A 25,143-nucleotide genomic window follows, 5' to 3' on the forward strand; every position below is an offset into this window, starting at 1 on the left:
GCAAAGGGGACACGCCGACCCTGTGACCACAGGATGCTCCCCCCCGAGTCCGAGTAATGGGACGGCGTGGACTGCGGTCGATGGCAGTGATCCACGAGGGTCATCACGCTGGAGCAAAGCTGCGTGGACCCTCCTCCACGAAATCTCTTCGTGGGCCGACAACGCAGGTGCGGCATCCCGGGAACCCCGGGCAGGCGCTGGCTTCGCGTCCCTGCAAGTCCCGTGAGGCCACGAGAGGACTTCCTGGGCCCACCCTCGTGCGGGGAGACACCGCGAATTGATGAAGGTGACCGGAGAGGGTCAGCACGCGTGGGGACGGAGAGCCTGGGTGGGGTCCGTGGTGACCGAGTGACCTCGCCCAGGGGTAGGTGAAAGCAAGTCCCAGGACGTCCGGGGCTCGGCACCAGCCGCACGACACAGCCGTCAGAACAGAAAGCCACCCTCGCCTTCGGAACGGGGCCCGAGTGTCACGTTCGCCGTCCCGTCCGGCCACGGACACTCTAACCGGGGAGGTTCAGGTGAGCGGTGCCTCCCGCTGGGTACAAGGGAGACGCTGGGGCCTCTCACACCTTACGAGGCCTCTGCTGACATTTTAATCATGTAAAAACGCTCAATTTACATAGCTCTGCCTAATTAGACACGATGGCAATTATGTTTGTGGATTTTCCTGTCCATAAAGATGGCTCGCTCTGCCAGACGGGAAGCTGGCTCCGAGCAGCGTCTGCGGGGTTTCTCTCCCCAGAATGCTGCCGTTCCCGGGGTGGGGGGACCAATACCCTCACGGAGAGAGAAGGAAAAGGCAGATTTGTGTAGGTGTCTCATGGAGAAACCACGTCATGTGGCCCGCGTGCCGCCCAAGGGGCAGGGGGAGGGCGCCCTGGCCGGGCAGGGGCTCGGGAGTCACCTGGGGTCTCCGGCCCCTGCCAGCAGCTGCCCTCCGCTTTTACAAAAGCCTGGAAATGGAGCTGTGTTACTGTTTGCCACCGAGCGGCCCGGACCAGGGCGTCCGCTCGACCGCGGGCCTTTATTCACACTCTCCCGGAGGCCAGCGGGGGAAGCTCAGGGCAGCTGGGACCGAAGCACAAGCAGGAGCTGGGAACATCAGTGAGGGGAGGACCCTCCCGCGGCCACCCCCACCGCGTCCTCTACCCGGAGGCAAAGGCAGACCCCGCGGGGAGCGCCCGTGGGCAAAGCGGGAATGGGGATCTGGTGCGGGATCCGTAGCGGGCCACCTGCCACGTCTTGCCAAGCGGCTGACGGGAGCCAGGCAGAGCCACAGTCCTGGCATCTCCCCGGGGCACAGAGTCACAAACTCAGAGTGAGCTCCCCCAGGGGGACAGACACGGCGCCCTGAACCCTGACGGCTGGTATCTCACGGTCATCCTCGGAGCGTCCCTCTCTCGGCTCCAGGCCCTACTCTCTGATGAAGTGCAAATGCCACCTTGTCCTGACTCTTATCAACCATTCCCACTTTAGTATAAAGCTCTGGGTACCATCTCTTGTGGACCGAGTCCGGTAAAAGAGGCCCCAAAGAGCGAGGACACTTAGGTTGGAGCGCTTGGTAGCTGAGAAACAAAAAAGTCCAGGCAAGTACTGATCTCCCCGAGCTTCAGTCAGAGGCAACAGGTAAGAGAGATGGGCTCGCACAGATCCAAGGTCTGACAGCAGGCAGGGATAAGGGTGGGCTGGCTGCAGCCCTGAGGGGTATGGGGCAGGCCGCAAAGGGCTCAGGTGGCAGGGGTGACAGATTTCTCAGACCGAGTCGCCGTGGGTCTGCCTCCCTGCTGGTCCCGCCCTCGCCACGTCCACCCTGCTGATGCTTCTACACGTTTCTTGAGCAACCTCAGTGCCCGAGGCACCCAGCCGATCGCCAGGCGGTCAGACCGGGTCTGCCATCCAGAGCTCATCGGGCAGGGGACTCGCTGTAAAGGAGCCAACAAGCTTGCGCAGTCTCCCTCGGCGGGGGGGGGGGGGGGGGCCGCGAAGGAAACGCCTGGTTCAGGGGGAGGCGGAGGACGGGCGCCAGCCCTGTGCAGACTGGTCAGAGACGCCTCCCTGGGGGCGACGTCTGTGGAGACAGGAAGAACCGGGGCCTCAGGTCCCCAGGGACAGGGGAGGGCGTGGTGGGGGGTGAGCCATGAGGCGGCGGCGGTGGAGGGGTGGGCCAGCCCTCAGCACCTGGGGAGTGGGAAGCTAGGCGGGGGCTGTGGGCAGCATGGGCACAGAGGCGGCTCCTGGCACGTCTCAGGCACCGGCTCCTTCCTCCAGACCCCCTGACGTCCCTTCTGTCCGGGGACCTCCCCCTTTCCCCTACAGAGCTCCCGGGCTTGCCTGGCATCACCACGACGCCTCGCCCCGCGACGCCGAAGGAGGCAGGGAGTGTCCACCGGCCGCCTCAGGACCATGGCAGCCTGCGGTCTGTGGATGTGCTAATCAGTGCAGACAGCTTGTGTCGAATTATTTCACTTGACTCACTTAAGATTCAGAGACCACCTGCTCTGGGCGGGAGGATGGGAAGGGCAGCCGGAGAGGGGCGCTCGGCCGCTGAGCGGACACCCGAGGTGGCCTCCCCAAAGGAGAGGCCCAGCCTCCCGGTGGGACGGGGCCGAGGGGCAGCGGAGGCCGGCGGACCCGGCACGGCCACACCCTATCCAGGCCGAGCGATGTGCGGGCTGGTGCGTTCCCAGCGTCTCCGAGAACACAGGGCAGAGGCCGGACGGCAGCGCCCTTGGCGGTCCCTACGCCAGGGGCACAGTGCCGGCAGCAGGCGCACGGCAAGGGTGTGGAGGACGGGGCCCACGCGGTGCAGGGGCTCAGACAGGACAGGAGGGTTCCTGGGTGGGCCGTCTCCACTCGGGTGCAGGGGCTCTCCCTGCTGGACAACACAGCCTTTCTGGGGGGGCCTTTGTGGGGGCTTTGCATCTGCAAAGTCGGCTTGAAGGTCTGAAGCGTGAGGTCAGGTGGGGGAGGACTTGACTGCAGGGCTTTGTGCCGAAGGCCAGACGACCGTCCAGCACAGGATGTGGACGTGGCTGTAGTGTGTGGGGGTGGGGGGGTCAGGCCAGCACGTCACCGCACAGGACGCTTGTGGGAAGAGCTCGGCTGAGTGAACGGTGAAGACAGAGGGGCCCGGAGACCCTGGGAAAGACTGGATTTTGTCCCAAGAAAGGAGGCCATGGAGGGTGTTCATCTGGGCGACGGGTGACTGGAGACTCGGGGCAGAGGGTCACAGGGCACGGAGGCCATTGTGCTTCACGGTGTTGGGTCACCGGTCACTCTCTCACCAGGCCCCCTGCTCTGCACCCCTCAGCCGTGTCTGTCAAAGGGTGCCCTCCCGGCCTCTGGGCCCCGCGTACAAGGAGCCACCCCCGGTTCGGCCGGTGTCCCTTTAAGGGCGGGCGCGGGCTGTCACCGGCCGACGGACGGGGCATCTCACGTCTCCCAGGCCGCGGCGGTCTGCGGAGCTGGGAAGGCCCTGAGCCGCGGGGCACACGTCCAGCCCCACTCGAGGGTGCGTCCTGCCACCGGGCTGCCTGTGCCCTCAGAGGTCACGTCCTCTTCCTGTCCTGCCTCTCCTGATCGGCCAAACCCGACTCTCGAGGACCCTGTCGCCTGTCACGGCCGCTCCAGTTCCCCCTCTGTCAGATGTCACCGTGGTGCCCACTGAGGGGGGCAGGTGCGTGAGTGGGCTTCTCAGAGAGCCCTTCCCACGGACTCAACACCGGCCTGTTCAGCCCCCCACCTTGGGCCCAGAACAGGGGTTCGAGGGGGGATGGCCGGTTACTTCAGGGTGGGGTTGTTAGAAAAAGCAAATAAAAATACGGACATACCACCCACTTAAATTGGAACTTCAGACAAATGACTAACTTAGCATAAGTATGTCCCATGCGGTATTTGGGACATACTTACACTAAAAAGGACTTGTTTTTCTGGAGCTCAGGTCTAACTGGGTGTCCTGTGCTCCGTCTGGCAGGGTGGAGCACAGCCCCTCCGCTTGGCTCAGGAGCGTCCCCTGGAAGGGCTGGGGGCCAGGCTGGGGTGGGCAGGCACCAGACAAAGACACGCACTTCAGGGGTACCGTCCTCCTTCAGGGCAGCACGAGCCCCCGCCCAGGGAGCCCTCACGTTCCCGTTTCTCAGGGGAGGAAAGCAAGGTCCTTGTGACCGGCAGCGCTGGCCGTCATGGAGCTGGGGTGCCCAGAGCTGCCCTAAGGCTGGACGTGGCCCGTACACGTGTTCCGTCTGCCTCGCCTGGGATTTTGAAAAAGGTCGAACCTGCGGCACCTGGTGGCTCCGCCCGTTAAGCGGCCGACTTCGGCTCAGGTCATGATCTCGCTGTTTGTGGGCTCGAGCCCCGCGTCGGGCTCTGTGCTGACAGCCCGGAGCCTGGCGCCTCCTTCGGATTCTGTGTCTCCCTCGCTCTCTGCCCCTCCCCCGCTTGCCATCTGTCTCTCAAAAATAAACATTAAAAAAGAAAAAGAAAAAAATCAAACCTGGAGCCTTCCCTGCTCGAGGTTCCAGTAAGGTCTGGGGTGTGGCAGGTCGTCCCCAGGCCTCTGGCACCCTCCCCCATGCCCCGTGTGACCTTCCAGCCCCCTGGGGCAGAGCCTCTCTCCTGCTCTTTGACCTGCGACCTGAGACCTCCCCCCCGGCCCCCAGGAACCGTGAGCCGCTCTAGCCTCGCCTCCCTCACTTGGGAAGAAACACGACTGCTAGCACCCCTCCTTCTGCACCCCCACCCCAGGCTGTTTTGAGGACAAAGCGGTGCTGTGTGCACTGCCCGGCCGCGTGCAGCTTCCGTGGGGCCCCCGGAGGGGCCCTGGTGTCCACAGCAGGTGCCGGGTATCTGTTTTCTGGAAGCAAGGACAGGGCCGGAAATGCCCACGCGTCTGCAGTTATCCCTAACTCCCGCCGTCAGGGGGCCTGGCCAGCGTGTCCTCTGTCCTTCCCTCCCCGAGCGGGCCTGTTGGTCCACACACAAATTAAAGCTGGGAACAGAGGCCCCGTTCCTCCAGCACGGCAAGGCTGGCCTGGGGAAACGGCAGCACGGTATCCAGAGCCTTCCTCGCACGGCCTCCCGGAAGGGTCCTCTGGAAAGAGGCTCCGTAGATGCCTCTTTCCTTCCAGAAGAGCCGACCCCACCAGCCGGAGCTCCCGGTAGGGCCTGTGGTGAGCAGCTCTTATTATCTGAGAAGGAGCTGAGGGCAGCTGGCTGACGCTCGGCTGGCTGGAAGGGCACCAGCCCTCCCGCCCCTCTGTCCCCTGTGCCTCAAGCCCACACCCATCAAATACTGAACAGAACTCCGTGGAGAAGGTCGTGGGACGGCGGGGCCGGGGTCTGCCCGTGTGAGAAACCGACGTGCCCCAGAGCGGGCGCCCCTCTGCCCCGTCGCGGTGGGGGTCTGGGGCGGGGGAGCGGATAGGGTCACCTGCACAGGAACCTGGGGAAAGCTCGCAGCAGCAGGGCTGAGGCCGTGCGGCCCGGAGCTCTGAGACACAGGGCTGGTGAGAGAGCCCACCCCCACCTCCCGCCCCCTGCAGGCCGCGGACAACACCGAGATGGGGAGCGGGCCTCCTTCGGCCTCTGCGCCGTGGTTTAGGTCAGCTGACGGACGCCCATGTCTCTGGGGGACTGGATGAGGCAGAGGGGCCACGGTGTCTGCCCATGGACACAGGGAGGTCACGGGCGGGCATGAGGGCGGAGCCCGAGATGGGGCTGGCAGCAGTAAGGACCCGGATGCTGCATTCTATTTGGCGTTAAGGATGTCAGTTTCAACGCTGCATGTGGCTGGTGGCTACCTGCAGCCCGCCCTTGGAGGGCCACTTCCTTCCCGTCCTTGAGTTCAAAGGACACCTGTTAGGATTTAGGAATCCCAAGAAGAGCAGGTCAGGCCTCAAGAGTCTCTCCCCCAAATTCCTGTCCACCTGGAGGCTCAGAATGTGACCTTATTAGGAAGGAGGGTCTTTGTGGGTGTAACTGGTTCAGATGAGGTCACACTGGATTAGGGTGGGCCTCAAATCCAATGACGGTGTCCTCGTAAGAAGAGGAGACACAGAGAGGCACACACAGAAGCCATGTGACCCGGAGGCAGAGCCTGGAGCGATGGGGCCACCAGCCAAGCAGTGTCCGCGGCTGCCAGGGGCTGTGACAGGCAGGAAGGGTCCTCCCCTCGGGCCTCCAGAGGGGGCCATGGCCTGTCCACACTGTGGCCGTGGGCTCCTGGCCCCTAGAAGTGTGACACGGGAGTTTTCGGAACTTTGTTACAACATCCCTGGGAGACTCCTCCGATGCCCTTCCCGGAGGCAGCAATGGGGCAGGCCCTGGGGGGGCTTCCTGCCCTCGGCGGAGGCACATGGGGTTCTCCCTCTATAACCCGTGCCGCTTCCCGGACGTATTTGTTCACTTGGTGATTTCTTCCTGGCCGGCTTCTCCTTCCCGCAAAGCGAGCCCCACACGTGCTGGGAGGCCGCCTGCCCTGGTCACGGCTGTCTCCCCAGCGTCTCTGATAGTTTTTAGCACATACGAGGTACTCAAAGTTTTTGACCGAATGAAGGAACGTGCCTAGTGGGATCTATGATTTCTTGAGGCAAGTTAGCTATGTGATGCGTAGCATTCAGGAGAAGTGAGTGCTGGTTATTTGTCCCAGAGAGCAGAAAATGTGATCGGTTCTACCAGACCCCAGGGTCCGAGCAAGGTCACCTCCTCTGAGAAGCCTCCCGGATTTCTCCATTGTGAGAGCACCTCATCCATACAAGATACTTTGTGCATGCGATCCCCGGCACCCCCCTGCAGCATACTCATTTATTTAGTCCCCCCCTCCCCCCCCCCCCCCCCCCCCGCACACCTTTGGGGACAGGCCTAATGAGCTCTCCATCCCCTGCGCCTCACCCAGCACCTCTGTCCAAATCTGCTACACAAGAAAGGAAAAGACGGTGTGAATCTCTCCAATGGCCTTCCCATCGGGAACCACTGTCACAGCCTGAGGCTCCACCTCCCCGGCTAATGACAGCAGCCTCCTGGGGGCCGGGGAGCAGTCCCTCCCCCCGGTCCCTGACTCCAGGGCCTGGTGTGGACGGAGCCGGCGCCTGTCTTGGTCCCTGGGAGGGTGATGGGGTCTTGACGGGTCCCCCAGTGCACACATCTCTGCCGACGCTGGGACAAGAAAACTCTGAACCCATGCCTCTGCAGCCCCACGAGTCTCCCTGCCAGTTCTCGTCCTGCCGCCACGGCCCGCGCCTCCCCTCCCTGCCCACCAGGCTGGCGTCACTGTGTCCGTGTCTCAGAGGGAGGGCACTGTGGCTGGCGCTCAGGGCTGTCCGCTAACACGCTCACGGCCATGCGGCTGCGAGGGCCACCCTGCGTCCTGCTGAGCCCCGATGTTGCACAAATGACCTCTCGTGTGACCTCTCCGCCCCAGTCCCGCAACCCCACTACGAGTTAGGAATTCCAAGGAAAGCGCCTCATGCCTTCCCGGGAGGCGGGGGGCGCTTTCCATGCTACAACCTGGCGTTCACTGATTAGGAAGGCGCAGGTGGGGCGGCCCGGCTGGACAGGTTCTGGTAGCTTTGTTGGGAGGAGGTCTATCCTCTAGGTGTTAGGTGTCCCCTCTCCAAACCTGCAGGGGGTCAGTCTGGGACGGGAGAACCTGCTGGGAGAAGCTTGGCCCTGAAAATTGACACTTGGCAGGGCCCCGGCTCACTGTCCCAGTTCAAGATGAGGTCCCCCGGACCCAGAGAACAGGCCCGTGACACTTCCGGGGAGGGGGAGCCGTTGGCCACCGAGATGGATGTGGCCAGGAAGCCGTTGCTACAGGCAGCGAGCCAGGACCGAGGAGCACAGCCCTGTTTGCTCTGAGCTCAGCCAGGGTCTCCTCCCAGTCCTGGGAGCCGAATGCTTTAGAGGATAAACTGAGTCACGTATCCTTTAGAGGGCATGCCGGCCTGTGGTCACAGAGCGAACAGGAGGTTGTCATCGAGCCCAGAGGCGGGACAAGCAGGTGACGCTCCTCCGAGAAGCCTGGAGTACCCGCGGCTGCCACCTGGGGACTTTCAGCCAGGAGCAGCTGCCGAATCTGCCAGGGGCCCCAGAGCCAGGTGACTGGGGCAGTGCCGTCTGTCCACACGGGAACGTGCGGCCCAGCGCCTGCAGACACACCCGAGTGTGGTGGGAAAATGCCTCTCCGGCGGCAGCAGCAGAGGCTCCTTTTCCCACCCTGTCCTGAGGTGGCCTCCCTCCGGGGTCCGGCCCTGGGTGGGGTCCACACAATGGGGTGAGGGAGTCTGGGTGTAACCCAGGTGCCAGCCTCGCGGGGTCCCGGGAGGGGCGGGGAAGGTGAGAAGTACCCAGCATCGGCTCTGATTGTGCCTGGCCTGCGCAAAGGGTGCCGCCCCCTCTGTGCCCTCACTTCATCGCGGGGTACGGCGGATGGCCTGCCACCTGGACGCCAGGGTCAGACGCGGGAGGGAGTTCCAGGTGTGTACGTGCCAGTCCCCAGACCCGGGGACCCGCTGTGCGGCATCCTGAGACCCACAGAGCTTCGCCCCGCTTTTTAGAGCCTGGGCCCCTCGGCCCCACACATGCAGCTGGGCCTGTTCTGGAAACCGCACGTGGGACCAGCTCCGCGATCTACTGGAACTGCTTTGTGGAGACCCCGGTCCTCCCACCCCCCCACCGGGCACAGTAGGAGATGAGTCTTCTGGAGACACGACCTGGGCCAGGGCGGCCTCTCCCACACGGGCTCCCCGGCCCCGCGACGCCCACCTCACCTCTCGGTCCAGGCCAGCTGCCACCGTCACAATGTCCCCCGTCTCGCTGTTGATGGTGAACATGTTCTGGGATGGGCTTTGTGGGGTCTGGGTCACGATCCGGTACCGCACCATCCCGTTGGCCGTGGTGCTGTCGTCAGCGTCATTGGCCGTGACCGTCATCACGTAGGTGCCTGCGACAGAGAAAGCATCTTAGGTGGAAATTGCTGGCGACACGTGCGGATGCGCCCTCGCACACACCCAGGGCAGACATCACCAGCCAATCGCAGATCCGCGCGGAGGCCTCCGGAGCCGCCCATCCCCCCCGCCCCCGCCACGTGCCGGACGCCGGCCAATCGCGGGAGATGGTGCTAGAAGGAAACCTGCTCCCGCACTTCCGCACAGAGACCCTCTGCAGGATTTCTGCTCGAGCTCGGGGCTCAGCCCTTCCTTTTCTCAGCTGCGGGAGGGCCGGGGCCCAGAGACCACGCTTCTCATGCTCCGAGCCCAGCGCCCTCCGCCCGCTCGGCTCTCAGCCTCCGCAGGGGCGCGGGGCGCGGTGCAGCGGGACGTGGGGGCGCAGAGTGGCGGGGACGGGGGCGCAGCGGGGACCTGCGGCACATAGAGAAGGAACAGGGTCTGGGCGGTCTGCGGAAGGCACGGAAAAGCGCTTGTGGGGCGCAGGGAAAGTGAGCCGAGGGGAGACCCCGCAGGGGGCTGTGCAAACGGGGGTGGAGGTGGGGTGTACGTGCAGGGGTGCCTGCGGGACACGCGGCTGTCTGCGTTTCGGATCCAAGCGGTTGGGGAGCCGCCCCCGAGGCCCCGCGTCTCAGTGCTGGCGGGGGGTGGCCCGACCCTGCCTCGTGACTGCAGGTCCTTTTGGTGTCCACCCTCCCCGGGTTGGATCAGCGCATCCCGCCCCCTGGCCACTGCGATGGGTTCAGCCGTGGGCACCTTACCCATCAGAGCCAAAGGCAATAGTTTCCTTTGCTGGGGTTTTCGGGGAAACCAAAAGTTGTCCCTGACCCTGGAGCTGCTGGCTCAGTGAGTGAGGTTGGGGGCTATGGGCACTTTGTGGCCACAGAAGGCCAGGGCCATCTCGGGTGACAACTCCTCCCTAGGAAGCCCCTGGATCAAGCTGCACCTGAACCTATCACCCAAAGACTTTTTAGACATCAAGACGTTAAGGAACAGTAGTTTTAGGTTCATAGCAAGACCTGACTAGAAGTACTCTCGTGTCACTGAGCGCATGCATTTCCATTCTTGTGCCATTTCAGTTTGAGTCTGTGTCACGTGCAGCTGAGTTCTGAGTAGCACCACCCCCAGCCTCGTGCCTGCCACTGGAGCCCTGGGCCCGGTGGCCCCTGTCCTGAGCTGCACGTGTTGACTTCAATTCCTCGCTCCCAGGTTGGGAACAGCGTGTTGTCCAGGGCCCTGCAGGGGTGCAGGGAGTGTGGGCACCTTCTTTGACAGGATCCTTTCTTGGGGGTTGTTGTCTTAAGCTGGGGCTGAACCGCGCTTGGGGTTTCAAGCTGTGCAGCTAGGCCTCCAGGCCTGAGGAAGGGCAAGGAGGAGGGGGGGAAGGGCAAGGAGAGAGGGGCTCTACACCCAGAAGCCCTGTCAGCCGGGCCTCCGTTTCCTCATGAGCTCCTTGACGAGGTCCCCGCTCCCAACACGGCCCCTGACTGGTGACCCGGGGAATCAGTTTCAGGGACCAAGGCGTTCCCAAACCTTTAAAATCCCAGGCTCAGAGTCAAATTTGGTGCCTCGTGAGAGAGAGTTCTGGAGGCAGAGTGTGTGCGGGCCGGATGCTGCTAAGGCTCTCGCTGTCTGGGACCCGCCCGGTCAGTCCGTGCCCTCTGGCTGTGCCCCGGCAGCTGCTGGGTGTGGAGCACCCGGTCTGGCTTGTCAGTAGCAAGAGCTGCCCTTCAGTTTGGGCTCGTTATAACACTGTGTTAATTCAGCAGCCGCATGTTTGCTAAACGCAGGAGCCTGCTCTTTAAACAGATGATCTGCTTCTGACAATTCTTCTCTGATTGCAGAAGGAAAGCCCATCCGGTAACCAGTGCATGTTCTCTGGAAGAGATCAGATGGTTCAAGGTAGGAAAAGCACACCCGTGACCCAGTCCCCGACACAACTGCTTACACCTGGCTTAGCGTGTCAGGTCAAGGAGCCTGAATTTCACATCTTCACCACCGAGAGCCTTTCTGCCCTTCCTTTTTTTTTTTTTTTTTTTTTAAAGCAACTTTATTACTGATTAAAGAAATGAAAGGAAGACATTTTTCACATACCAAAAAGGCAAACACTATTTAAAAATAACGATGATACAGGGACGCCTGGGTGGCTCAGTGGGTTAAGCATCCGACTTCAGCTCAGGATCTCACGGTTTGTGAGTTTGAGCCCCGCCTTGGGCTCTGTGCCAACAGCTCCGAGCCTGGAGCCTGTTTTGGATTCTGTGTCTCCCTCTCTCTCTCTCTCTCTTCCAAAAATAAGTAAACATAAAAAAAATATAACGATGATACAGAATAGCAGTGATATATAGAGGACCTGGGACTCCTGCGTCCCCTTCTCTCCAGGGAGCAGACGGCCTCAGCTTCCAGCCTCAGCTTCTGGAGGCAGTTCCACTGTCTGTATGTATCCAAATGCCTTTAAAATGTGTCCAGTCAAGAAATCCACTGGTAGGAATTTGTCCCAAGGGAAAAATCACAGATGTACAAGAGATGATTGATCCGTGCCCTCGGCTGTCCGTGCGGACATGGCTCCTGATGGCCAAGTGTGAAAATCCTTGACAAAGACTTACCAAACACCCACTACATGCCAAGCACCGTTTTGGCATTGCATGTTAGTGAGCAAAACGGGACAAAATCCCTGATGCACAGGGGTGGGTGTGACTATCAAATCCCCCACATGAGGACCCTCGTAGGGATGCAGTGTTCCATACCTTGACTGTATGGACCCCCAAGTCCTGGCTGTGATATTGTGCTGAGGTTCTGTGAGACTGAACACACAAGCATATGCCAGCCGACCAGACATGAAAATAGAGCTCTAACCCGCCACCTGCAGGGACCAGCGGGGTGTGGGGGACATGACCCGCCACCTGCAGGGACCAGCCCTGCAAGCACAGCTCTCTACAGGTCAGCTTGGAGGAGGTGAGACCCTCTATCTCTGGTGACAATCCAGGAAGCCACACATGAGCCCAGCAGCAAAGAGCCCAGAACGGCCGGGACTTGATCAATACCTGACAGCTTCCCCGTTTAAGTCCCCCTGCTTCTGACTCAGGGCTGACCAGGGTGTGTCCCCAGTGACACGGGACCCCCCCCCCCCATCCCCAGGCCCGCAGTCCCATCAGGGACACGCGGACGCTCTCTTAGGTGCACGTTGCACGTGGCTCTACAGCGATCTCCAGTAAAAGTCCAAGTGGAAAGACCCCTGACCCGTGAAGCTCACGTCCAGTGGTGCAGACAAGCAAAGAGCGTAATCGATACGTAAATGATATTAGCTGTAGGACAGCGGGGTGCTGGTTAAATAAATCATGATGTTCTTATAATAACATTCCTACGATGGACTAGCTCAGAGCCATTAAAATGTTGTAGAAGAATATTTAATGATATCTGAAATTTGCATGATACACGTACGGCTCCCTGGAGAAGAATGAGGTTTCTCAACTGTTCAGTACGACCCCGGTCTTTAAAATCTCGTGTTTACGCAAAGGAGGGAAGGCCAGAGGGCGTATGTCAAATGCTCTCGACAGCAATCTCTGAGTGCGGGACTGCACGCGTAATTTGATTTTTGCTTCCTGAGTTTCTCCGTATCTTCCAAGTTTCCTTCAAAGAGTTGATTATCAGAAAATAAAATGTTACTAAAAAAAGCAAAACAGAAAAAGAAATACTCAGCCGAGAAACAGAATATGGGACTTCTTTTTTTTTAAACCTAAATCACAATTTGGTTTCTCTCAAAAAAGAGAGATTCTGAAAATCTGCTGGGTCTGTGGTCACCACCGCACAGTCAGGTGACAGGCGCGTCACCGGAGAACCCTGTCAAAGGTCGGAAAGGGGCAGGGTCGCTGGGGAACAGAGGAGATGGGGGCCGCGGAGCTGAGCAGGGTCCAGGAGGTGGGAAGAGGCAGGAGGAAACCCTTTTCGACAGCTTGGAGGGCCCTCTGGGGGAGGCGGCCTCCCTCCCTGTCTGGGCGTGTTCTCCACCCCAGGTGAGCTTGCCCACCCGGTGGGCACCGGGACTCTGCTGACCCGGGGGCAGGCTCTGATCTGCTGGGTCCCTGTGCCACCGTCTACTCCCGACACACGAGGGCTTCTCCTTCCAAACCCTGCCTCCTACCTTGGTCTCGGCTTTCTTTCCCCGAGGCCTGCAGTGAACGCTGTGGCCTGTGGCCTCCTCCGTGTCCTTCTGTCCTGGGGTTTGGAGGGGTGAGCCCGACAGGCAGTGGCTAGTGGCCATGACCTCGCTCCTTCCTGCAAGCCTCTGGCAAGGTGGGTGGTCTGGCAAACCTCCGCCAGGCAGCTCGAGGCCTTTCCTCGGGCACAGACAAGGTGCTGGGGGGTGGGGGGCTGAGACAGTGCTCCGGCAAACTGGACGGTTTGAAGCAAGAGAACTTTATTATCCCCCAGAAGTGCAAAAACAAAGTGTCGGCAGGGCGGTGCCCCCTCTGAAGGTGCTGGGAGCGGAGGGGGTCCTTCCTGCCTCTGCCGGCTCTGGGGGCCGCCAGCCACCCTTGGCGTTGCTTGGCTCCAAGCTCTGGCCTGCCGTCACGTGGCCTCCTCCTCTGTGCCTCAGTCCTAATCTCCCCTTCTTACAAGGGACTCCAGCCCCAGTGGATCAGGACGCATCCTAATGAATTATGTCTGCAAAGATCGTGTTTCCCAATAAGGCCACATTCCGAGCTTCCGGGGTGACCCCGGTTTGGGGGGACACCATTCCATCTGGTGCAGGGACTGGGGTGGGGCTGAGGCGGGCAGTTAAGCCAGGCAGTCGGGCTGACCCCTGGGTAACAAGGCACTAGAAGAGAGACCTTTCCAACCAAACGCCTGTGGCCTCGGGCCAAGCTGGGCTCAGGGTCAGACTGTACTCCATCCGGATCAGACCCCGGCCCTGCCGCTCCCGGGGCCTGGTTCTGAACCTCACTGAGCCTCTTGGAGCCTGGGGGTCCTCTTCTGGAAGCTGGACATCCCTCTTGGGGTCCCGAGGGCATGCGCCGTGCCTGGGGCGTGAGCAGGGCCGTCCCCATGCGTCTGGAGGCTGTGGCTGCTGGCCTCCAGCCGGGCGGGCCTGAGTCCACGCACAACCACGAGCCCCAGCTACCCCAAGGACAGGCCACGGCCCCGGACATGCTCTCCGCTAAGGAAGCGCTTACACCAGCAGCATCTATGGTAACACGGGGAGATGGTGCATCCTTGTTCCCGGGGCCCAGAGGATGAGAAACGAAACATCCTTCCAGGATTTTCTGGGCGCCTCCTTGGGCCTCTCTCCCCAGTAGAAAGGCTTCCATTTTTCTTGGCGAATGAAACAGAACAACGGGATTATATTTTCATCTACATGGGGCCGCTGCCTGCTGCCGGGGTGGGGAGCATCTCTTACTGATCGCACCGGCAGGGAAAGGGGAGAAAGCAGAGGGTCGGTTCTTGCAAGAAATTCGTGTACAAACGCGGCTGTCCGCCTTAAAGGATTAATTTCACAAGCCTTAAATTGAAGTTTAATTTGAAAACTAATTCAGCCCCATAATTGGCTTTCTGCTCAAATCACTGAGGCTAAAGATTTAAATTCTTAATATTCAGATGACTTTCAAGTATCTGGTACCATCTGTGCATTAGTCCATGGCATTAATCTCAGGGAGCCCTCCGCCGGCACAGAAATAAAATAAATAAATAAACGGGCCACTAATAGAATAATCTATTTAAGCAAAAACTCTGCGTTATCAAGATGAGGGTTTCTTTGACTTCATTGGCAGCATATAGATTTCTCTGCTATTTAATATTTTAAGGCGACATTAATTTCAAAATTTATAACATAGGCCTTCACACAGTTACGAGGGGTTAGGGAAATCAGGAATTCCAATTAAAGCCTTTTTTAGTTAAAAGATAATCACCGCGGAGGCATCTTTTCTTGTGAGGGTCTCGAAGCCTGCCTCACAGAACTGTCAGCCGAGCAGCTCCGAGCTCCAGGAAGGAGGCCCCGGGCGTGTCCTGAGCCCTGGTTAGCCTCCAGGGCTCCCGGGTAGGGGGGCTGTCGGGCTGGGGCTGGGGTTCACGGAGTCCCGCCCTCACCTGGGTGCACAGCGGTGAAGAGAACAGACAGGATCTCTGCCCAGCGCTGTAAGCTAGCAACAAACTAAGTAACTCCATGAGTAATGGAGTATTAATGGAAAGCAGGGGGGCAGACAAGCCCCCTCACGTGGGCTGAAGAGGCGCCATGTGAGCTGAGGGAGGAAAAGGGGCCAGTGTCACAGCGACTGGGGGCAGGATACCCAGGCTGAGGGCACAGCAGGTGCAAAGGCCCCGAGGGAGGAAAATGCTTCCTTTTCCCGAAGGCCTTGGCCCAGGTGAGCATCTCGTACCACTCATTAGCACGTACGTAGCATATAGATTTCGGGGTTCCTCAGCTGGACAATGGACACCTTGAGGGTGGGGTTTATATTTTCCTCTCCTGGAGAAAGGCGCTCTCACGTACAACATGTGTTTTCGGCAGGGCGTGGTGGGGTAGGGGGGTGGGTGGGGAAACTGCCCACGCTACATTCTGCCCTTCTCCTGTTTCTTTCTCGTCTTTTTGCCTGATGGTGGATGTGATGCTTAGAGGCACGGCAGCCATTTTGTGACCACGTGGCAAGAAACAAGAAGGGGAGGCAAATACTGTGTGCACGGATGGGTTCAAGCTCTCCCCCAAACCCCCACTGGTCCAAGCTGGGTTTTCTGTGACCTGTGGCCAAATGCGTTCCTGACAGAGACCTGGGGAGGGGAAGCAGTTTGTACAATGGTTAGCACTGTGGCTCAGGAGTCAGACTGCGTGGGTTTAAATCTTGCCTCTGCCCGCACTAGCTGTGTGTCCTTATTCACCTCATCTCAAAAGTGGGGAAAACGAAAGTGCCTGTCCCGTAGGGCTGTTGTGGGGAGGTCTTGGAGAGCTGCACGGAAACACGCACACGTTAGCCTGCGGACATGTGCGTGAGGTCCGTGCACTGCACAAGCGTCAACATCCTGGAGTGATCTCGCACGACAGTTCTGTGAACCGTTCCCCTGGGGGAGACGGCTGGAGGGTTTGTGGGGTGTCTCTGTATCCTTACAGCTGCGTAAACCATCTGTTTTTCCTTCGGGGATTCACGCCCGCCACCTGCTCAGACTCTATGACTTGAGGGCTCCAGAACCAGACCCTGTCTGTGCCTGCAACACGCTCTCAGTGCACGCCCTGGCCGCGGGGGCTGCCTCAGGCCCGGCACACGACCCCAGCCAGGGCATGGGGATCTGCTGGGGCTCCTGCTGGACTCCCTCTCCCGGGGCCGCCCGAAGCTCAGAGACGCCTGCAGCTGCTGGGGTGGCTTGTCCACAGGAAGACAGAGCCTCCCTGGGAGCGAGCGAGCACCGGGGAGGGGACAGTCGGACAGTGGCCAGCAGGGCTCTGGCCGGTCCCACTCTAGCACAGTACCTCGGCATCTGAGGCTGCTGCCCGTCTCTGGACTCTGCAGTTAGATGAGCCGGCGAATCCCCTTTTTCAGGGGGGCCTCTGAGGTGGGCTTTGGATACCCAGAGATCTAACAGCTGTGATCAGAGCAGAGGACCCTCTTGACCCCAAACCACGATAAGCACTGCTCCAGCCTGCAGGACGGGCCATCCCAAGACCTCCACGCCCTCCCAGCCTGTCTGACCCAGCGATTCCAGGGAGCATTTCATGAATCGAGGGGGTGCCGGGGCTGGGGAAAGAACGCGGGGTGAACGTGGGGCCCGGCTGGGACCCTGGTCCGGAGTCAGCTTTCTAACGTCCCCAAGTGAACTACCCAAACCTTAAAAGGTTTTTACCTAGCTGAGTCAATATTTCATACATCCTTCCGTTTGTTTTCCCTGGCACGTACACCTGAAGCCCTTCATTAGCCCATCACGGCAGAGAATCGTGACTAATTTCCGGTGGTGGTTTTCCTTACCCCACAAAGGCACCGTGGGAAACCTGCCTGTCACCGTGATTCCCTGACGTAAGGGGAGGCATCACAGAGGCCGTTTCCAAGTTCCGCCCGCCTCGGCGATGCCACGGCTTTGTTTGGTGTCAGCCTGCCCTTGACCAGGCGCGTGAGGGCGTCAAGCTGGTCCTTCGCATCGCGGCACCGCTCCGTCCCGGGCTTCGCTCTGGGACGCGGTGTCCCCGCTCCCCTCTGAGGGCTGTTCTGGGGTCAGGGACAGACGCTGGGTCCCCCAGGGACTCTGAAAGTCAGTCAACACCTCGTGTAGACAGACTGAGAGGCACGGGAGTGGCCAAAGAGGACCAGTCTTGGGATCCACACCGGCCTCCGGTCTTCCCGGCCACGCTTGGCACGCCACGTGGCCCCGTGGGGCTGGGCTGATGGAGGGGCTGCTCCAGTCTCCAGGCTTAAAGGCTTATTGCTCGTTTGTTACCCTAATGAGTAAAGCCGGTCACACGTTTGGGAAGAGACTGTCTCTATCGATTTAAAAGACGGCACGGAAGGTTTGAGCTGTGATATCCAGGCGCCTTTACAGAGCGTTCTGGGTCTTGGGGCGAGAGGCCCACCGTGTCTGTGGTAACGAGGAAGGCCCCCAAGCCCGGCACCCAGTCCCCTGCCTCCGGCTGCATAAGGAGCTGGCGGCTGGCGGCTTCCGTCCAGTCTCTCTGGCTGCTTGGAGCTGATGTGCCCGTCGGCCGCCTTCCCCTGCCTCTCCAGGGACTGTCCCCTGCCTCTCCAGGGGAGGAGCCGCCCCGGGTGCCGGCAGAAATGACGTCACACCCCGTCCCCTTCACTGACACCAGGCTGGCCTGCGTCTTGAGGTTCTGAGACAATCAATCGAAAATGGCATTCGCCATGTGGAAACAGCAGCCCCGGGAGACGGAGCTACGACAATGTCCTCGGGCGGGGAAGGGATGATAAATGCTCGCCCTCGCCGCCCCGTGGTGGCATGCCACCGGCCCCTCCCGGGAGGCCGCCTCCGCTCCGGGCTCCTTGTGCCCGGGCTTCCGCTTGCCCAGGGCCAGGGGCCCCGGAAGGGCCCGGAAGCCCTCCCGGGACGGGGCGTCGCCCACTAACTTACAGACGCCAGTCACGCTGAAGTTCAGATGGGCAAGGCGGCCTCTGGCCCTGGAAGCATGTTCCGACGTTGCGTGGGGCGCACGCGTGACAATGGCTACCCTCACGTGCAGCGGGGCGTCCTGTGTTTTCGTGGCTACTCCCGGCTCAGCTCCACCCGCCCCGACCCCACAGGCAGGTGTCCCGGGGACGACACTCCATCCTCGGAGGAGGCAGCGGTTTAGGGCCCCGCCTCTCAAACTTGGGCCTGTGCACAAACCACCGGGGGGCGGGGCATCGTGCCCGGACTCCAGGCCCCACCTCCAGAGCCTGAATCAGGGGTGCGCGCTGAGAGGTTCTGCATTGCCAGCGTGTTCCCAGCGATGCCGCTGGTCCCCCGGCAAGGTTCCGGAGTCGGCTGGGGATTCCGGCCGGCTATGCTCAGGAGGGCTGCTCGCTTCACCTCCTCGGACCCTGAGCCGTGTCTTTGCTAAAGGGGAGCGGGAGGGCGCCCGCTTCCTGGGGGATGCGGATCCAGAGACATATCACGTGCTTCGCCAGGGGCCCGGCCCAGAATGAAGTCAACATCATTTACGCCAAACTGAAGTCTGTGGGAAGACTGGCTCTTGGGTCAACTCTGAGGGGTGCTGGGCCTCGGGCACGCAGGCTCACCTCTCGGGGCTGGGGGCGTCTGGCCTTCTCGTGGGTTTCCCGGGGGGCTTGGAATAAAATGCAAAGTGTGGTGTGGGAGACCTCGAATGGCAGGTCTCCGCTCTGAGCTCGCCTCCTGCCCCGGGACCTTTGCCCGTGCCTTTTCCCTCCCCAGGCCCCGTTTGCCCACACACAGACCGCAGACCTCCTGTCCAGGCGGCTCCTGCTCCTGCTTCAGCTCTCAGCCTGTAAGTCACCTCCACAGAGGGGCCCTCCCTGATCTGCAGCCACCTCCAGGACTCTCAGCGCCCCATGGCTTCCTTCTGAGCCTTATCATCGGTGCAGTGGCCATATTCACCTGTGGTAGCCTGTCTTGTCTGCACCCCTCTCTGGACCGCTCCCAGACGCACTGTGGGACACGCAGGAGGTGGTAAACGAACGCATCAGCAGAAGGGTCCCGTGGGCGCCGGACGGCCTCCCCGGAGCGCGGGGCCTCCTTGCCCACCGGCTCCTGCTGGCCCGCCGGTCGTCAGGGGCTGGGGGCTCACCTGGCTTGGAGCCTTCGTCCACAGAGCCGTTGTAGACCTGGTTGACGAACTCGGGACGGTTGTCATTCATGTCGATGACGTAGATGTACAGGTCGATGGGGTTCTCCACCTTGTTGCCGTTCATGTCCACGGCGTGGGCTCTGAGCTGGAAAGCAACACAGACACCGTCAGCCGTGGGGAACGGCCGGGAGCAGGTTCCCGCGGGCCCTCGGCAGCAGGCTGGGGGTGATGTGAGGGCCTGGGCCCCTCAAGGGAGGGTCTTGGCAGGGGTGTGAGATTGGGACGCGTCATGGAACTTCTCTGAGCCTCGGCTCTCGCCTCCGTGGAAACGGGGAAGGGTTGTCAGCAACCCTTAGTTTTTGGATGAGTTCATTCATTCATTCACCGTTCACTCATTAATTTATTCACTCAACCAGTATCTGTCACGGGCCTCTGTGCACCAGGCACCGGCTGGACCCGAGATTATTGCCCAGTGGAACGGACGTGGCCCAGCCCTGGGGCTTCTCATCTGGAAGGGAGAGGGACGTCAAGAAGGAAGAGAAGACAGGTAACTTGGGTGTATGGTAGCAGCCGGCTGGGGTTGGGAGGAGGCTGGGCAGGCCTCCCAGAGGAGGTGACGTTGGAGCTGAGGCCTGACGAAGGAGATGGAGAGGAGAGCAAGGGTGGAGGTCCCCACGGGGGTCCCAGAGTGGCTGAGGCCAGCCGAGGGGGCCGGAGAGGGGCCGTGTGGGGCCTGGGATGTGGGGGAGAACCGGGTCTGCCCAAGGTCTCTCTTCACCAAGGCTGTGAGTGTCACACGTGTCTCTGTGGAAACCGCATCACCCTGCAAGCTGGACACGTCGGACCTCAACACCTTTGCAACAGGACAGCTCCAGGCCAAGGGCACGAGAAGAGCCGTGCTGGAAGCCTGTTGGAGTGTGGGGGGGTGTCCCCGAGCTGGGCGGGGGGCACACGATCCTCTCCACGGCCTCCTTGGGGCCCTGCGCCAGCTTCTGGGAAGGAGGAGGCCGTGTGCGTTCCACACCTGCCCCACGGAGGCTCGGTTCATCGCGACGGCCCCGAGTGGAATTTCACCCTTGAAGTGTTTAAGGAGCCGGGCGGTGGCCGCAGCCTCTGGGGCGGATGTGAGTCCCCAGCACCCTGGTTAAGGGACGTGAAGCCCCTTTGCCGTGTTAGCCCCCGGCCGGCCCATCCTGCTGCGGAAGCTCTGGGCGGCGGCCAGGTGACCCTCGGCCTCATCGAACGCGGCCCTGAGCAGTGCAAGGGGTCAAGGGTCAGGAAGCCTCTGGACAAGGTAATCCTGAGCTCCGGTTAACGCTGGCATCTCCCAACGGAAGTGGCGGTGCCTGCTTTGGTGCGGCCCTGTAGCAGAAGTGGCCCCCGGCTATGAGGCCCGGGGTCCTCCTGGTCTCCCCTCCATCCCGCCCCCCAAATGTCCGTCGCATCGCTAGCTTCTGCGGGGGTGTCCAAGGCCCCCTCACCGCTCGGGGGGCCCATCCTCCTGCGGAGACAGGGAAGCCGTCCATGCCTTCGGCGACCTGCAAGCGTCTCGTCTCGCGTGAAGGGAAGGTCCTGCTCCTGCGATGTCGTGTGCAGGACGTGTGTCTCTTCTCGCCATGGGAGGGGGACAGGGAGACGCCAACTTGTGAGCTTGGTCTCGGGCCCCAGAGGGGACGGGACGAGAGCGCTGGGTACGACGGGCGCATGCTGCCTCTCCGGGGCTTGCGCTGCGTCTCCGGCTGGAGCACGGACCTTGGAGCACCCCACGTGGGCCCTGAGGCCGCCTGCGGGTGGGCGCTGGGGTGGCACTGGCCGCGCGCCTGCTCAGGGCCGGGCAGGGCCCCAGGAGCCCCACACGGGTCACTCACGCCTCGGGTTTCACAAGAACCCGAGAGACCACCTGGTTCCGACCTCTACTTTACGGACGGGGAAAGCGAGGCTCAGGAAGATGGCGGTAGTGGCGGGACTCAGCAGTGGGTCTTACGTGCGGAGCCCTCGAAGGAATCTTCTGGAGAACCATCTTGCAAAGCAAACACGACCCCTCTTCGTTTCGTGCGTTTGAACGCTCGTGTCAGTGACCCGTGGCCACGGACGATCAGCCGGCTCTCAGGTGGGAGGTGTGGCCGAAGGTGCCCGAGGATGGGGCGTGTGGATCCCCAGATGAGGGAGCGATGGCGGGTCGCCCCCCGACGGGGCGACATTTTGTGGCACGGCTGACCGCTACGCAGGGACGCCGTCTGGGCGGGACGTGGTGGCCTCGTGGCTCTGGGATCACGGTGCTTCCCCGGCCGGTGGCCGCAAGGGAGCCGGACGCTAGACAGCGGGCAGATTCCGTGCACAGCTTGAAAGCGGAGGGGGCCACGTGCCGAGGGATGCAGGGGCCTTTAGGGGGCGAGAGGGGCCCCGGCTGCCAGCCAGAAGGAAGTGGGGACCTGGGCCCGGCACGGCCTGAACGGGCAGGAAGCAGACACTTGCAGGCCGGCTTCACCTCGACCTGCACCTGGTGAGACCCTGGGGCACAGCTGCCGACTTCTGACCTCCAGAGTGTGAGCCAGGAAGCGGGTGTTATTTGAAGCCACCGAGTTTGTGCTCGCGCTGGGGGGCGCCCCGTAAGGTAGGAGTGCCGGGAGGGGCTCGTGCTGGAGCCTTATGGGGGTGTGAGGGCCGCCAGGACCCTGACCTTGGGGGGGACGGCAGAGGGCTTCACACGGTGGGACAGAGAGTTGAAAAACGAGACGTGAGGGTTCAGTCCAGAATTTGGCAAATGGATCTGGCCGCCCTCCGGTCCAGGTCCCGTTGTCTCCGGCCGACTTGTCACCCCGCAGGGGGCAGGGCCGACACTGCTGGAGGTGGCTGCCAGGGGTGGCCCTGGGAGCCCCAGGGCGAGGGCCCACATTGCCCACTTGTGAGATGGGGTCTGAGGAGACCGAAGTGAGCAGCCCCGTGGGGCACATTTCCTAGTTGATGACGAGCGGGAAACAATCATTTCTCCGTCTCCCAAGACGGGACGTCAGGGCCGTGGCAGGGGACGGAAGAGAATGTGGGCAAAGTGTCTGGAGGCGAGTGAGTCACCCAGAGACCCGGACACCGAGCCGAGTGTGCGGGGACGGGTGGATGGTGTCCCCCCAGAGTTGCCGGCTCCTCTCGGCTGGCTTCAGAGAGGAGGGGGTGTGGCCTGCCTGCAGGTGTCCTTGGAAAGGACCAGGGGCCCTCGGGGGCATCTCTGCTTCCTCTCGCCCAGCAGCCATCCGGGGGCCCTGCCCCGTGGCCGCAGGCAGTGGCACCAGCCACTGGGGCAGCAGCAGGAGGGCTGACCCGGGGCCCTTCCCGGGGAGCCCAGAATTCCAGGGCTGACTTAACTGGAAACACCAAGAGCAGGTCTTCACTTTGAGCTCAAGGTTTCCAAAGTAATTAAAATAAAATGCAAGGGAGAGCCTCCCCGCACGGCGTGCGTTCTCCCAGGAGCGGCTGTGCAGTCAGCAGGCGCTGGGGCCCGCGTCCTCCAGAGCGGGCTTGGCGGACAGCCCCCAGCACAGTCCCCAAACCCCGCCCACTGCACCTGCTGGCCACGCCGTGGTGAGAATCTGAGAGAGAGACGCGAGCTGTGCCCACGTTTGCATCTGCGGGGCTGGGGCTCTGCTGCTGGCAGGTCGCGCCCCACCCCCCGTCTCTCCCTCTCCCCCTTGTCTCTCTATTTCTGTGTCTCTGTTTCTCCCTCTTGCTCTGTCTCTGGGTCTAGCTGCGTTGTCGGCACGTGAGGGGAGCTGACTCTCCATCTCGAGTCGGGCCACAGATGTGTGTGGACGGCCCGTGCAGCCCGTGGGGGAGCCCACGGGCGCGTGAAGGGGATGCGTCTCGGGCGGCATGGCTGCGTGAGCGCCCGTGCTGGCCGAGTGTCGGTTGGTGCTGAGGACCAGCGCGTAGCGAGCGGTGCACCAAGAACTCGAGAGGAGGTCCCAGGCCGTCGTCGGTCCACCTCCTTTCCCAGATCCCGCCGTCCCAGGGCCCGGCCTGGGGTGTCCACGTCGGGGAGTGCGTGGGCTAAGGTGCTGGCAACACTCGGCCGCGGGAGAAACAGATGTCAACGCGCAGGGGCTCTGGGGGCAGCTTGCACTGGGGCTGACAGGGCTCGGGAGGCCCAGACAACGACGGGCTGTGAGACCCACCCCTCACAAGCCTCAGTCTCCGTGAAATGGCCTCGCCGTCGATCCCACCTCAGACAGGACCCCAAGCCTGCAGGCTGGCCACGCGGGGTGGGCTCCGTGGCCTGAGACCACGCAGCCTACGGGCCCCGAGCTCAGGAGGGCCCGCGTGTGGCTGAACGCCCTGCCGTCACTGTCTTGAAATCCTTAGTCCAGATGAGGGTCCCCCATTTCATTCTGCACTGGGACCCGGAATGTGTGGCCATCCTGGACGTCAGAGCTGAGCAGGACCTTGCCTGGGGCGGCCCCTCCCCACCAGGCCAGCCAGGGCTGTGGTCACAGAGCAGCTGCGGGGGCAGCCCGGCCCAGGGCCTATGACAGAGGCTTTCTTTCAGTGGTCTGGACGGTCCGTAAGAAACAGCCAGAGAAGACACCTGCACTGGGGACAGCAGGGGTCGCTGGAGCCCCAAGGAAGGCAGGAGAGGTGCCCCACTGGGAGCTCCCCCTCCCCAAATCACGAAGCAACCGCGGCTAATGGCTGCAGTACAGAGAGAGGAGTGACGTTTCAGGGGACACTGAAGAGCCACGTGGCGCCAGCCCTACTGTCAGGAGAGGGGTCGCCTGGGGCCAACCCTACCGTCAGGCCTCAAGAGAAGGGTCTGGCACCTCAGGCCCGGGGGAGGGGCTTTCTCTAAGCAACCGTGATAATGAAAGACCAATCTGTCTAATCTTGAAGGAGGTCAGCATGATCACCAGCACGTGGCCTCTTTGTGGGGCTGTTTGGAGACAAAGCTCTCCCATGTCGGCCGAGGCTCTGGATGTCATTGGCCAATCAGGGACGAGGGCCGCAGGGCAGAGGGACACCTGACCAGGTGGGCGACGTAGCGAGCAAGCAGCAACCCCCTGCCTTCTCTTCTCACTCACTGGGAACGCTCAGCGGTCCCTGGCCACTGGCTGCATATCCCTTTAGACTCGGGGGCACAGACACCTGGAACAGTGCATTCAGAAGGGCATGTGCCTCTGGGAGGGTGGACAGACCATAAGGGAGGTGGGAGGGGGGCAGGGAGGAGGGGTGGCGCATCCCCAGTGTCCAGCCCCCGCTGAGTGTTGGGTGTGGGAACAACCACGCCTTATTTTACCAGGGCCTCGGGGAAGCCCCCTGCAAGCCCCTCCCGGGGGGAAGGCACCCCTGAAACGGCCTGCCTAGACGCCAGCAGCAAAATGGGCCCGAGTGTCAGCGGCCACCTGCTTCAGGGTTTTCAAGTCTGTGTTTCTCCCTCCACATTCCCTAGCCCTGGGAACGGAATCACCGGTCCGGCTCAGAAAAGATGTAGTGATTTTCCTTGTACCTGCTTCTTCTCCCTGACCCTGGCCCCCACCGTCCGAGGGGCAGTCAGGATGACACCCGGATGCCCATTTCCAGTGGCATCTCCAGGCAGGACACACCCACTCCGTCAAGACCTGTGGTCTGATTGCTGAAGAATCTGGGCACGTGGTCTTTCTTAGGGGTTTCAGGCCAAAAGGCTTTGATGCCTTTTAATCCCAGTGGTATAAGCTCCCCCTGACCGAGGCCATGTTTGTTCATGTTATCACTGTAGGCCCACTGTCAACCACAAGGCCTAACTTGTACTAGACACTTGAGAACTGTTCCCTGGATGGGTGGATGGATGGATGGATGGATCAGTGGATGGTGGGTGGCTGAGTGGGTGTGTAGATGGATGGATGAGTAGATCGATGGATGGATGGATGCACGGATGGACAGATGGGTGGATGGATGGATCAGTGGATGGTTGGGTGGCTGAGTGGGTGTGTAGATGGATGGATG

The 25,143-nt window shown here is 61.5% G+C and overlaps 1 protein-coding gene across 1 annotated transcript in view; it reads right to left on the reverse strand.

The window, feature by feature from the left end:
* Positions 1–25,143, reverse strand: part of CDH4 (cadherin 4) — a 533,618-nt gene that overhangs the window by 38,266 nt on the left and 470,209 nt on the right. The window contains exons 7-8 of the mRNA XM_049650379.1: positions 19,177–19,321; positions 8,766–8,938 (exon numbers count right to left, since the gene is read on the reverse strand). Of these exons, the coding sequence (XP_049506336.1) occupies positions 8,766–8,938; positions 19,177–19,321 (318 nt within the window). The remainder of the gene's footprint in view (positions 1–8,765; positions 8,939–19,176; positions 19,322–25,143) is intronic.

The sequence above is a fragment of the Panthera uncia genome (assembly GCF_023721935.1).
Source record: "Panthera uncia isolate 11264 chromosome A3 unlocalized genomic scaffold, Puncia_PCG_1.0 HiC_scaffold_11, whole genome shotgun sequence".
NCBI lineage: Eukaryota > Metazoa > Chordata > Mammalia > Carnivora > Felidae > Panthera > Panthera uncia.